The sequence below is a fragment of the Falco rusticolus genome, chromosome 1 (genome assembly GCF_015220075.1).
Source record: "Falco rusticolus isolate bFalRus1 chromosome 1, bFalRus1.pri, whole genome shotgun sequence".
NCBI classification, from domain to species: Eukaryota; Metazoa; Chordata; class Aves; order Falconiformes; family Falconidae; genus Falco; species Falco rusticolus.
The window spans coordinates 54,156,218-54,170,260 of record NC_051187.1 but is presented as its reverse complement, the minus strand read 5'-3'; the positions used below and the strand labels follow the sequence as shown (position 1 = coordinate 54,170,260).

At 40.0% G+C, this 14,043-nt stretch overlaps 1 protein-coding gene across 2 annotated transcripts in view; it reads right to left on the bottom strand.

Moving 5' to 3' along the window:
• The window catches only part of BMPR1B (bone morphogenetic protein receptor type 1B), a 258,561-nt gene that overhangs the window by 29,054 nt on the left and 215,464 nt on the right, over window positions 1-14,043 (bottom strand). For both annotated transcript variants that reach the window (XM_037379673.1, XM_037379684.1), the window contains one exon: window positions 6,478-6,637. In XM_037379673.1, the coding sequence (XP_037235570.1) occupies window positions 6,478-6,620 (143 nt within the window). In that variant the 5' untranslated portion in view covers window positions 6,621-6,637. The remainder of the gene's footprint in view (window positions 1-6,477; window positions 6,638-14,043) is intronic.

The following is a 14,043-nucleotide window of genomic DNA, read 5'->3' as shown; positions in this document are numbered from 1 at the left end:
CAGGAGAGAGATTAAATACATTTTGGGTGTGATCACTAATAAGCACAGATTTGGTATGTCACGTATTTGCCAAGAGTGAATTTTTACAGCCAAGTCAAATGCCAGGAAAACAGAGAGAGAGTTAATAGTGGAAACACTGACAGACACTGATGTAGAAGGTGTTGCTACAATTACAGATTACCAGAAAGAAAGAGGTGATCTTAGCTGAGACCTTTAACTAAATGTCAGAAGACAGGAACAGAGGCCAACAGCTTTGCAGCTGCTCACACAGATGTCCTCACTGGCCAACAGCCATTTCTCACAGAGGATGCGATACCTCAGCTACCAAAACTTGACTGCTGAAGATTTCCTGTCCTGCTCTGTGTGTGCATGATGCAGCCAGGGATGGCACTATATATAACTTGGAAAAGCAATGTCTTTCCCTCGTTCAGTGCCTATCACAAACAGATGGTTTAAATAACTTGATGAAAAGATCCCTTACCTTTGATTTTATTTGCAATTGAGTCCCTATGAGTATTATTATTATTGTCCACTCCTCCTTTTTATACTTCTGGTTTTGATACGGGAAGGAGCTACAGTATCTTTTCACCTCCATCCAAAGCAACGTGACAAGTTTCTGCACTGTTTTTAAAAATTCATCAAAAAATGTTAGATTACATTATGTAAAGAAACTGGGAAGTTCATATTCTTCTGTAAAGAGTGGCTGAAATAATCTAATTTGAAAATTGGCTGACTCCCAGTTTGCATCTAATTCATGTATGTACTTTGTCGCATCATTCACTTAAGGAAGATGAAGGCCAAATTTAGCAAAATACTGTCTTTGGACATCATCCATAAAACAAAAAGTCACTATGTATATGTGTTCAACACTGGCTAATTTTTCAGAAAAAAATAATATAGTTAGTGGCTGTCCATCAGGGAAGTAACGTAAAACCAAGTGAGAGGAGCATCACACAGTTGTTGAGCCAGATGTACCTTCAGATGTTTGCACAGCTACTCTGAAGGCAATGAGATACCTACAAGTGTAACAGAGCAAAGAGGCTGGCTTACAGCAGGCCACAGTTTCTGGCCATGCTAGTGTCCAAGATGGTGATGCTGGACCTACCATGCATGTTCTGCTGTGTATGGTACCTTTTGGCTCTCTGAGTGCTCAATGACCCTACACACGGAGAGAAAGGAGGGTACCCAACGCATCCTAGCAGAACATCTTCTCAGCTATCATACATAGGTCAATGAATTAATATTTTCTCTATAATACCTGCTCATACTATTCTCCCAGAACTAAGACATGGCCCACCAAATGTGTCTTGCATTCTCTTACTAAATCCCAAATCAGATCAAACAGTTCTTCCTGACATGCGGGGTCACAAGGCAGAAAACAAGCCGTAATGCCAACCTATGAGGGAAAGCCCTAGAAACTGTCTAGGCTTCATGCTGAGTGTATGAGATTTGACAGGTCTACAGACCTGACAGCAGAACGTGGAGTATGGCAATAGCACCAAGCACGGGTACTTCTGCATTTTCACCAGGGCTCTTTAGCGCCTTTCACTTATGTGCAAAATCCATCTCAGTAGATGTGAGAACTATCAAGAAGCAAATAGTCAAAATAAAGCTACTCATCTTCCTCTTTTCCCTTTTGCATTCATCCCTTTTATCTCCAAAATTTAAACAAAGACCAAATTTTTTCTTTTACTTGACCTCAAGATTACACTGCAGTTGAATCTTTATGATGTAGCTGCTTCTTTAATGCTGGGAGAGACTTAACATGGATATTTGCTGGTTTGGATTTTTTTTTTTTTTGTATAAATAAATTCAGTATCAAAGGGAAGTCTTAGGCATTCCAGCACTTTCTGCACACTGATGCCAAAGTACTCCCACATGCTAAAAAACTGAGAGTTAATGTAACATGTCTCAATACAGGGAGACTGGACTTGCATTACTATTTAGCTTAAGGTTTATATTGAATACCTAATGGGCGAGCCCTGAACAAAACTACAAATGAAGAATTTCTGGGGCACAGCTAAGAAGTGTGGGAGGGGGACTTTGTGTTTCAGTTTAAACACGATGTGAAGTCACCTGCTGAGCTGCGTATGAGACGTGGCCCTGGCAGGGGGGGCGAGGAAAGACTGGACCTTGCAAGAACTTGTCTCAGTTAACCTTTGGTTTTTTTGGTTTAATCATCAAAGGGGACTTAACTGCCTCTAGTACAGTCCTGTATAAAGGTTTACATTAAAAAATAAACATTAAAAAAACTGAAAGGCTGACTTCTAAGATCTCACCATGACTCCTTTATCAGAAAATGTTCAACTTTACCCTAAAAATTAAAGCTGCTTAAAAGAAAAGTGCCTTGGCCCACTGTTGAAATCTTCTTCCTTCTACATATCAAATTACAAAGAAAATTTAATCCTATCATCTGGAGAACAGGAGAAAGAAAATAGCATCGCTGAAGTGAATTATCACCTCTGGTAACACTGGAAAAGCAACTTCATTATTTTATTGCTTTAGATAACCAAAGCTACCTCGAGACACAGTTGGGCAGAAACACAATCAAGACCAGTAGGCAACACATCAGAAATTAAACTCTACCAGCCCAATCTTTAAAACTGTCAGCATTTATTTGTGAATAGAAAATAGAGTACAACAAGGCACCTAATCAGGCACTGCCTTTACTGCAATCCCATTACAGTCAAAGCCAATTAAATCTAACACTACTCTTTAAAATATGCAATTAATTTGGATTAGACACAACTGCCTGTGCATTCACCTTGTACAGGCAAAACTTGAAATAGAACAACAAAACAAGGTCCTGTTTGTGTTCAAAGCAGCTTTGAGCTTCTTTACTGAAAGCCTTTTATGAATCACACAGATGTTCAGAAAGAAGAATAAAGTTTCAACACGCTACAGGTTAACACACCCTTTACAAGCAGAGAGCATTGCGAACCTTCTGCAAAGATGTGAATTGTCAGGGCCCTGAGCACATTAATGAGCTTCAATTGCCCAGAGTGGTCCCACATGGGACCCTCCATCCAGGACCCTCCACCCATACACACCCCCTGCCCAAGGACTCCATTTAAGCTCAGGGCTGAGCATCAAGCCCCCTCTCCTCAAGTAATGGCACAGGACTGTCTGTCTCCAGCCTCCATCTCCTGCCTGGATTCAGACCACCACTAGCAACGTGAAGAGCCATCGAGAAGAGCTGTCTCTGCTTGTTGTGTTCAGGTATCGTTAGGGAAATGGGATCCTTCAGAGTGAGGATCAGCTCCTGCCTTGGCCCCTTTCACTGCTCCCTGACACTAACCCTCTCTTGATGAGATAACCCTATAATGAGTCTTCCACCATGTTCTCAGGGGTTGTCCCATTTTTTAAAGCACACTCTAACCTGAGCTACTGCTTTTCTGTTGATACAGAAAGCGATCTGCATTTTAAGCTGCAGTGTTATCCTTAGCTCCCTAAAGTATTATTTGACTTAAGCGGTGGAAGTATAAAGAAAGAGAAATTCTGTACAGGAACATAGCAGGCTGTTAGAGGATTTGATACAGATGTGGTTAAAGAATATAGACTTCTAAATTTCTAAAAATACAATTGAAATGGCCACCAGATGTCCTCCTTTTTATATAAACGTTCAGAATACTGGTACTATAGGCAGTATCTAGACTTGAATGGATAAATACCTGCGGTAGCAGACCAAAATCTTCAGGTGGGATGGCAGACTTCTTTTTATGAGAGATTTTTAATATTGATTATGATAGGACTAGCTATTTTATTCTCAGAGTTTTAATTTAAACGCAGCTGGAAACACTTTCCCATTGAACTTTCAGAGCCCTCCCTGCTCCTGGGGACACAAAAGGCTACCCTGCTTCGGTGACAGTCTGGGTAGGGACAGTGCCTGAAGCTCTCCAAAGCCCGAGACCTGGCTATGGATGTGCTCAGTGAATTTCCCGAGTGTCAGGGCTCTGCCAGGCCCTCAGGTGCCCCAGCACACACTGGCTCATCCCTGCAGGGCTGACAGATCCCAGCTTTGCAGGTCCAAGCACAGCCCAAAGCTTAACAGACTTGATAGGGCTGATGAGAGGTTTGATTTTTTTTTTTTAAATACAACATTTAAAAGGCTTTTAATGGCTACATCTGAAGGAAGCAGATAATTAATGCAATAACTTTTAATCTGGAGCAGTTCATTTATTCTGCAATAGTGAGATCGATTCTGCCTGAACTTCAACATGGGGAAAATTGCTTTATAGTGAGGTTCAGTGAGAATTCCTGAATGCTTTAAAACTGTGCCAACACTTGTTTAAGCTAGGATGAAATATGAAAGTTACTGCCTGACTAGTAGGATGACCCCAAAACAGGGGAAACTAATAATCCCTGCTAAACTGGTTGGGTTTGGTCAAATCTTTTGAAACCTGGTCTCAACCCAGCCAGCTAATCAGAGGCCTAGTAACTAATCTTTTTGACCAGTAGATTTAGGACCTTCTTGTCTCTGTAGTGTCCCATTCAACTTTTCATAATCAATTCCAGCTTCGTAGCAGGCAATTCAAGAAGCAAATGATTACAGAGTAACAGTGAAGCAGATGTAGGGAAAAGAAGGGTGTTGCGTCCTTTGTACCTCACTGCAGCTTTCACACCTAGGTGGAGGAGCCATAGCGATGATTACCATCCTGAAAAGGGTTATTGCTGACAAGCCATGAAGGCAAGGTACTTGATTTATTTTTTTTTGTTTTATATTAATCCAAATTCTACAGCAATTTTTCATTTACGCTGTTGCTCATTGGGCAAGTGGCAAGGTGGATACTGCTCAGTTGACAGCACAGGATAGGGAAGAGGAGTAGCTGTAATGCAAGTCTTTTGACTTTCCATTTTTCTGGACAGCAAAGTGATTAGCATTTGATGGTTAAATTCCAGTTTCAATTACTATTTTGATGTCTAAATTGGAAAAAATAATTCTACCACTCAAGTAAACATTCAAGCTTGAAATCTTCAGATTATGAAGACAAAAGGGGTTATAATTTTGTGGTTTATTACCACTTAACTGCCTATCCTTGGGCATTAACACCTAAAAACAAGTTTGGTATTTGATGCTGCAAGGGGGATTCTGAAGATAAATTCTTTAAAGTATCACAATGAGGAAAAATTAATAAATCCATTTTAATAGGCCATTTACTCATAGTACCTGGTAACATGAAAAATATTTAAGGTCAATGGTGCCTACGAAGCAATATGCAATAGCAGACCTACCCAGCTGGAGTATAAAACTTGTTCAATGGGTTCTTTGACATGGATCCCTTTGTGCTTCCTAATTCATGGATTTAAAAGTCATCTGCAACCTCCCTGTTACTGCGTGTGTGAGACAGCATGTGTGAATGCAGCGGCTTGTGCTGGGCAGGGACAGGAAAGGGCTGATTCATGCTGCAGGGGACCTGCAAATTGATATCTGGGTGGGTTTTTACAGCTTTTTAAACTTATTGCCACATGAGAGCAGTTGGGTCTAACTCCTGGCTAGAGCATGGGTTTGAAGGAAGAGGGCAGAAAGAGGAAATGGTATTTACAGCTGTCAGCAAAACTTACACTTGAGTGTGAAACTGCAAGCTGAGCAGAATTAAGTCAGGCTACAAGGCTCATAACCATACCAACATGTGAAACATGAAGAGCTCAGCCCTACTTTGCTGCAGCTAAAGCAAACTGTACATGCACCTCAAGCCAAGACAGAGGTGTTTGTATACTACCTTCATTCAACAGCAATAGTATGTGTCCAGCAAGAGCTGCTTTTGGGTGGGGGAACAGCAGCCTGGTCCCACCACAGGTACCCTCAGTCAACTCTGCTGTTCCAGGCAGTGTCAGTGCCAGTGCCACACAGACCAAAGCTGAGCCTTCAAGAGGACTGTGCTCAGCTGGATATGCCTCTCCCCTAGGTATGCAGAAGGACTTGAGGGAGCAGAATCCAATCATAGTACTCAAAACACAAAAACAAATAGAAGACTACAGCTAGTATAAGAAAATACGTAACACTTCAATCACTTTCCTTTTAGCATAGAAGCAAGAAAAAAAACAGTCTTGAGGACCTACAAAAGGCAGCTCAGCTATTGCAAGTACATACGCTGAGTAGTGTTCTTACAGATGGCGTTCCATAGAGAGCAATTATGAATTTATAAGCATTTACTGATATTTCCATATATATCTCCATCAAGTCTCCTCTCATTAATTGCATGCACTTTTAAAAAAAATCTCCTACCTTGAGAATACTTCATATGTAATGAATTAATACAAGTATTATCTAAAACAGTAAAGATGCAAATACCCTAACATAAAAATATAAATATGTAGCTGATAGGCAAAACTTACATCTCATTTTTAGACACGAGGTGTAAACAACTCATTTACGTATTACTGCTTAACCAAAACTTGCAACACCCAACTTGGGACTGCTGAGCTTCCACAAATAGGTTTTCCCATGTTTTGCCACCAAATAAATCTCTCACAAACCTGCAGGTGCTGTTCACTGAGTCCTCAGGACAGTGGTGGTGGCACTGACAGGACAGCTTCTTCTGCGGAGGGGCAGGTGCTGTGCTCTCACCATCTTCTTTTCTGGTCTCCATGCTCAACTTGCCAGAGCTTCGCAAGGGCATGTTGTCTAGAAAATTTGCTATAAATATAAGGAGAGGGAAAAAGAAAAACAGTTCTAGGCTGGATTGCAAGACTTGGAATGAAGGCTTTAAAGTACTTTTACCCATCAAGATCTGAGAAAGTTACTTGAGCCGGGTGTTCACTGCAGAGTGGTTTTCTATAGAGCCTCTGAAACTGTCACCATGTTAGAAGCTCATTGGGCCTCAGTGGCATTAGATCTAAGGTGCTGACGTTCAGTTCTGCTGCTGCCAAAGACACATGTTGTTCTTTTCAGATTGCAGAGTACAGGTTTTTTCCTACTGCATTATGCAGGTAAAATCCTTCGTTACACTTTGCGCTTTCTTTGTCTTTATACTTGGCACATATCTACATCCACTGAACCCTATAAAAATGAGTGGGATTTATGGTACTCCAGGCAGAGCAGTACATGGGCATGCAATTTAACAAAGATTAAACAAAGTGATGTTATTTCAAGTTCAACAGCACTTTCTGTCACCGAATTGCATTAGTGGGAAAACAAGGAAAACCAGTCCATTTCTATAAAAAAATAATCTATAAACAAAGTAAAAGGCAAGAATGTATTTTAGAATGAACAATGCTGAAATATATGGAAGTGATGACTTCTAAAAATATCAGAGTACTGAATCTCTGGTTGGAGCTGGTGGAGTAGATCTAGAGATGTTGGTGATGGGCTAGGAGCTGTTTAAACAGCACCCTTCCCCCAGCTCTACTCATAAATATCAGCTTTCAGGGCCTGTGAATATTTTAAGCATCAAAGACAAAAATGAGATCAGCATGAAAAGCTTCAACTGGCAGTTTCTCACTTTCCTTTTGCTTCCCTGTAAGAAATCTTACTAAAGAGTCATTTACAAACAGCTGTCTCCAACAGACTAGTTGAAGAGCAGGCTTGAAATTCTTGATTTACTGTTAAGCCTTTAGAAACAATTGGCATTATTATTATTTTGATTGGCTCCTGAACTGCTGCTTTGGTGCTAATTAAAATCTTCCCCAAACCTCCATCATCAGGACTGATATATTGTGGAGCTGACAGAAAACTGAACCCTTTTCAGCTCCCTACAGGGAGATGGAGTGGACAAACAGGCAGAAGTGATGGGAACAAGTAGCTACACTTCAGGGCTTGGACGGTGAGCAACAATGGAGGCGAGAACAGGCTGAAGGGTCATGAAGAAGCGAAAGGCTGGAGGAACAGCAGGGTTGTTCAGCCAGCCCATGCCCTTAGGAGTAACAAAATCCAGCCTTGTGCTCCTGGGTGCGTGGCACCAGCCAGTGCCCTGAGCACAAGCATGCATGTCTTGCCTCCCAGCTGCACGCCCCTTCTCTCCTGGGCCAGCTCTGGCAGAAAAGCCCTGCAAATGGACAAGCACTGGCAGCAACTGGCAGACAGGCTTTATTTTTCTTCAGTGTAACAAGAAATGTGCAAGCTTGTCCCTAGCAAACTAGGGGAAAGCTGAAACGGGTTAGCTCTTCAGAAAGGTGGGGCTTTGCATGTAAGGACAGCTCATTTAAAAAGTGTTAGCTTATTGAACAATATTACCCTTCCAATCCTTGCACGTTCCTTGCATAAGTTATATTAACAATACTAAGGTGACACACATGGAAGACAGTCATTCACCATATCAGACTAATACAACTATGAAATACAAAATTCATATGGCTCGATCTTTGCTCAGTACCTATGTATTCTACCAGAGCTGACTGGATGTTTAATCAGCTCACCTCTTCTTAAAGTGAAACCAGAAAACTAGTTACAAAACATATACAAACTAGGGTTCTGTAACCCTTGTGCCCAGCTTCAAGATATTAATTGGATTCGTAACACAACTGGATGTTGATGTCCCAGACTGATTTTACTAACATGTGGCAAAATTAGAAATAAACTAATTAGTTCACTCAAGATGCACTGAATATCTGTGTACTCAAAAGGACAACTTAAGATGCAGCAGGTGCTAAAATAGAGAACAAAATGCACTGTTTCTTTATCATAATATAATTATGATACTTTAAAATGCAGCCTGTGTACATCTTATTATTAACAGATGTTTGCTCCCTAAGTCACAGGATTAGAGATTAAGTAAATTCTCTTTCAATCAGCAATTTTTGTCTGTATTACTTTGTTACCAACGAATGGGAAATATTCAGCTATTAATATTGCTGTCAAGGATTTGCAGAGTTCAAGCTCATGAGGCAACAAAGTGAACTTCAAGCTCATGAGGCAACTGAGTGAAAGTTTGCTCTGTGTATTGTTTCCATGACACTTCAAGTTATCTACAGTTTCAGCAGGGATCCTTCCTCAGCAAGGAGTCAAAAAATAAAAGTATTTTACACCTAGCACAAAAAGAAAGAAAGGTTTCATTACACATTTGAAAGTGCCTGAATGTTAAATTTAGACAACTAAATACCTTCATAATATATACAACTGCAGGGTCATTCCTTTTTTCAAAAAATGTATAAGGCAGTCATATTCCAATGAAATCTTTGCCCATCGTTCAGCAAGGATGTGATCATGAACAGCTTCTGCAGAACCTGACATAGCTTACATCCCTAGACCGGGTTGGTTGTAGTCATAGTTAAAATGGGACAGGTGGGAGATGCTGGATTAGAATCAGAAATCTGAAGTACCATCAAAGCATCACAGGTGGCTACTTAGATATGTACCTTAGTTTTTAAGAAAAATTAGGACAAATAGTCTAGCATTCAAATTTTTACTTTCCAAGAGCTTGAAACAGGGATGTAAACTAGGATTTTACTTTCAACTAATGCCCAGGGACAAAACTAGTGTAAAAGCATTGCAATTCTACATCAAATGAAATGAAATTAAAAGAGGTAGGAGTAAGATACTTTCAACCAGGCCCTTTCCTATCTTCTAAAAAAAAACCCCAATTCTTCTCACTCCATTCTCTTTTCTTTTCATGCCTTAAATTCCTGGCTGCTAGCTAATAAGTTGGGCAGATCTTTAGTCTCTAAAATTCAGATGTCCCACCCAGCAGATGACCATGGAACACACAAGAACTCTTCTTTTTCCACTCGGAGTGGAGTTTTGACAAGCCCTTTTGACTTCTATGTCTGACTTTGGAGCAGACAGATTTTTCAGCAGTCCCTTCCCCAAAATGTAATATGTAGGAAAAAACCCAGAAGAGCTTTCAAGATTGGCAACAAGTTCCTCCTGATTTCAGGAGTAAAATTGCACAGTTTGGGATGGTGAACAGCCTACCCCTCTTGTATTTGCTGCTGTGCTGTAATTAGCACATGTTGGTCATGCAGCCCTGGCTCTGTCTAGGGTTTAGAAGCCCTTTGGGTTTTGAAATCTCTCCTGAGGAGCTATGTCCAAGTGCCCTGAAAGCAAGGGATTTCAGGCTATCTAAGTTTGTCTGCTTCTGTGCTGTAGCCTGCTCTCTTGCAGTGTGCTTGTGGCCAGCCTCCTGTCTCTGATGAACTGAGCACAGTTTGGGACAACTGCAGAAAAACAGGGATATCTGAAATATGGTTATAGTAGTCTGCTGAGAAACTTACCGACTGCATCAGGGAATTAATCAAAACAGTTGAAAGCCTGAAGGTTACCGTCAGCCTTGTATACCTCCTTCAAATTTAGTTGATTTTTTTTTTTTTCTCAGCTTACCCCTCCTTTTCCACTATAATTCACTAGTGTGTGCAAAGCACCTTCCACCATAAGCGCAGGCAGGTGGCCACCAGGGCTTTTATGTCTCTTTGGAGTACAGCTCCTGAGAATTTTTTTTCTGTAGGACTGGGACCACTCAGAATCGTGATGTGATGGCATCTGTTGTAATTCTCTACCTGAGAATGGGGCCTGTGTGCTCACAAGCAGCATGCTACTGTTTTTTCCAAATGCGTTTGTGTGTGTGTGTCTCCAAGCTTTGTTTCACCTGAGCTCCTTTACAGAAAGGCATGTCTACAAAGATTCTGAAGCCAGGAGAAGGAAAATAAAGTGCTGTAAAATGAAAGCATTATCCTTGATGACCATGAGAATGACTAATGTCTAGTTTAAACCCCTACTAACCTCCATGCCAACAAATGATTCTTCTTAGATATATTCTTCCATTTTGCTTCCCATCCCTCCTAGACTTCATGGTATTCTATAAGCACTAAACTTTCTCACTGAAATATGAACTTGCTCATGTGGCAAGCCCTTTCATGTTTTTTCAGGGTTTTTTGCTATCATTTTTTTTTAAATCAGAGAGAAGTGATCGCAGGACCCCACTCCACAATCACAGTCAAGTAACCATCAGGATGAATTATAGCTCGGTTTTAAATAATGCTGTTTAATGTTGGTTTGACAGGTCTGCAGACAGTGGTACCTCACAAAAGAAAAATTGCCTGTTTAAGCTTTTGCACTGACTTGTGTAGGTGCAAAACAAATTTGATCTAGAGAGCCCATCTCTTAGTGTACATTCAGTCCTCAAGGTCTCTGCCATGGCTGCCAATAAGCACTCCAGTCCCTGCCAACTGCAGCCACAGTTATGTGATTTGGACAGGAATTTCTCCACTAGAATCTGGGTAAAGCCCAATAACTCATTTCACACCGGCCCACAGCCACCAGCTGGTAATGACTTTTGGGCACTGCTCTGATTCAACAAGTCTGGTAATGCAGGAGGTGAAAAGCTCTGTATTCTATTACTCTGTATTCTGCAGTCCAAATATTAAGCCATCCTGTTCCCAGAGGATGAATAATTAGCAATAGTTATCTTAACAGTTTGATTTCTGTGCCACAGCTGTGTGATTTATGTACTGTATATGCCATGAAAAAGTAGATCTCCCATGACTTTGCATGGGTTTGTCAGGAGTAAAAGTCAGACTTGCTTCTTCCTGAAACAGATGCTAAGGGCCACAAACAAGTCTGTTCAGGCCAAAAAAAAAACCAAACCAACAAAAAAAAACCCAACAGTGTGCTGTGCTCACTCCTCTTTCTACATGTGGTATTTGAAGCCTCAGATTAATGCAGTACCATCCATTCACAACTTCCCAGGCCAGTAACAACAATGTGTGTCTAGCAACAACACCCACTGACGGAGGGCGATGCTTACTGCTTCAGAGAAGGTACACACCTAGGAAGCTTTGATCATCATGGAATGGCTGTTTCAACTGTTGCTTTGGACTGGAAATTAAGTATACTCATACAAAACTGTCAGAACAGTAATTAAAAAAAAAAAACAACAAACCCAAACCAAAACAAAAAACCCCACCCAAAGCTCGAAAGAAAATCACTCAATTTGATAAAGCCGTTGGATGGAAATTTTAAACCACAAGGTTACTTCATCTGTACCCTGCACTAGCCTACACAGTTAAGTATGCTTTTCCTCAAATCATACTTCTACTAAAATACGAAACTATCATGCAACACCCTGCTAGAGTTTCCTACGCTGTATCATAAACTACAGCCTGATGACTTCCCACCGGGCCAGGGTTATACCATTGACATGATTGTTTTAAGAGAAAGGGAAATAACTAACTGCTAACTCACTGTACTTTACAGTCATCAGATAAAAGAATTTCCATGGGATATTTTTTTGGCAAACAGTCAGCAATGAAAACACAGTGCAGTTCAAGAAGTTGAAATAAATTACACAACCCGATCTACTGTGTAAAATAGTCAAGAGGTAACAGTAAAACACTTTTTATTGGTGACAATCACATAACAGAGAAGGAAAAATGGATCATGACAGTTTCCCTTTGCTGGATATTCAAGGCTGCCATAAAACTCAAGGAAAGGTCAGATGCAGACAACTGCATATTTTTGATCCAAAACCACCATAAACAAAATCAAACCAAATAAAACCACCAGAAAAAATGAAAACAATATGCTTTCCTTTTCACAGTGTGTGACTATATTGCACTAGCGAGACCAAACTGAGGTTGGTATCAAATGGTGTTTGAAGATAGCTGTACCCTGATATACATCCACTGTGTGTATCTTATATATATATGTATACTAATACATATTAAAAAAATAGTATTTTTTTTAGGTATACTAAAAAAATTATAGCATTGTTGGGCTTATCAAGTATGATTTGCTTCACTTATGATCTGTGCCGGATTTCTTGTACATCAGAGTATGTAGAACCTACATATTGTTCCTTCTCATCTGTGTATTTCAAAATTGGGAGGTAGTTTTGCTTCCCTTCATTATGCAAACAAATAAGGCTTACAATCTCATGTAATTTTAAACAATCCATGCAGGTAACTTTCCTAAAAACTGTTTCTGTCCATATTCATAGAATTGTCGCTGAGTGCCAATACAGTTATCTATTTTTCAAAAATTGCTTTTGCATTTGGTTTGAAAAGGATAAGCAATCTAGTCCAAAAAGTCTGATTAAACCATCTTAATCACATATGACATTATGAGCTAAATTAAGTTCAGCATGGAATGTAACAACCTGTGACAAAGCCACTGAGACAAGACCCTTCAAATTAATACTCATACTGTACTACTCACAAGTTACAAATACAAAGGCTTCTTTGGTGCCATAGCCCATGGCAAAGGTGTAACCTGCTGTCCACCATTCCATTACAGTTTGACTGAGTGTTACGTTTTCCTGGTTTCCTCTCATTTCTGCTATCCACAGTTAATCTTTTGGCATGTTTTTCATTTGGAAGAAAACGAGAATTGGTTGGCACATTTTTCACGGCATGAGATAGCATAACAACAGAATAGAAAAAAAGCACAAAGAAAGACTTTAAAATTTCCAAAGGACAGCACATGTGAAGTATTTCAGCCTGGCAGCCTGGACTCAGTAAAGTCTACCCTACCCACTGTCATTCCCCAGCTCTGTTGAATCTCTCAGTTCAACTTTGCACAATCCTTTGGTTCCATCTATAAATCTTCCATGATGAAGAAAAGCTTTTAAAATATAAGTTTTTAACATTTGCAAAGATGAATAAAAAAGTATTTCACATAATTCTCATTCAGATAATGTATTTTCTTTGTTTTTAATCTCTTTTCAAGAGCCACATTTTACACAGCAAAGGTAAAATATGTTTGGGCTACCACTATTATTTTCTGAATTGTGTTTTCTTGTACAATTCAAAATGAATAAACATTTTGCAAACATCTGTATAAAAGCACTACTGTTTGATGCATGTATGAGGATAACAGGTAATAAAACTGGAACAGTGAGATACAGATGTTTCAGGAATACTAAGGTAGAGATCCAAGACATGATCTGAGAATGACTGACTCTTATAACTTCATATCCATAAGGATTTTGAGTCATAACAGAGTGTCACAAACCCACAAACCAACCAGAGGAGATGCAGGTGCAGCTAGAGCAGACTTCTTCTGATCTCCTCAGTGTTAGTATTTAAGGTACCACAAAATAATTAGAAAGGGATTTTTATTTCAAAGCCACGCTAGCCTAGCTCTGTGAGACAGCACGCAGAAATCTAAGCTTC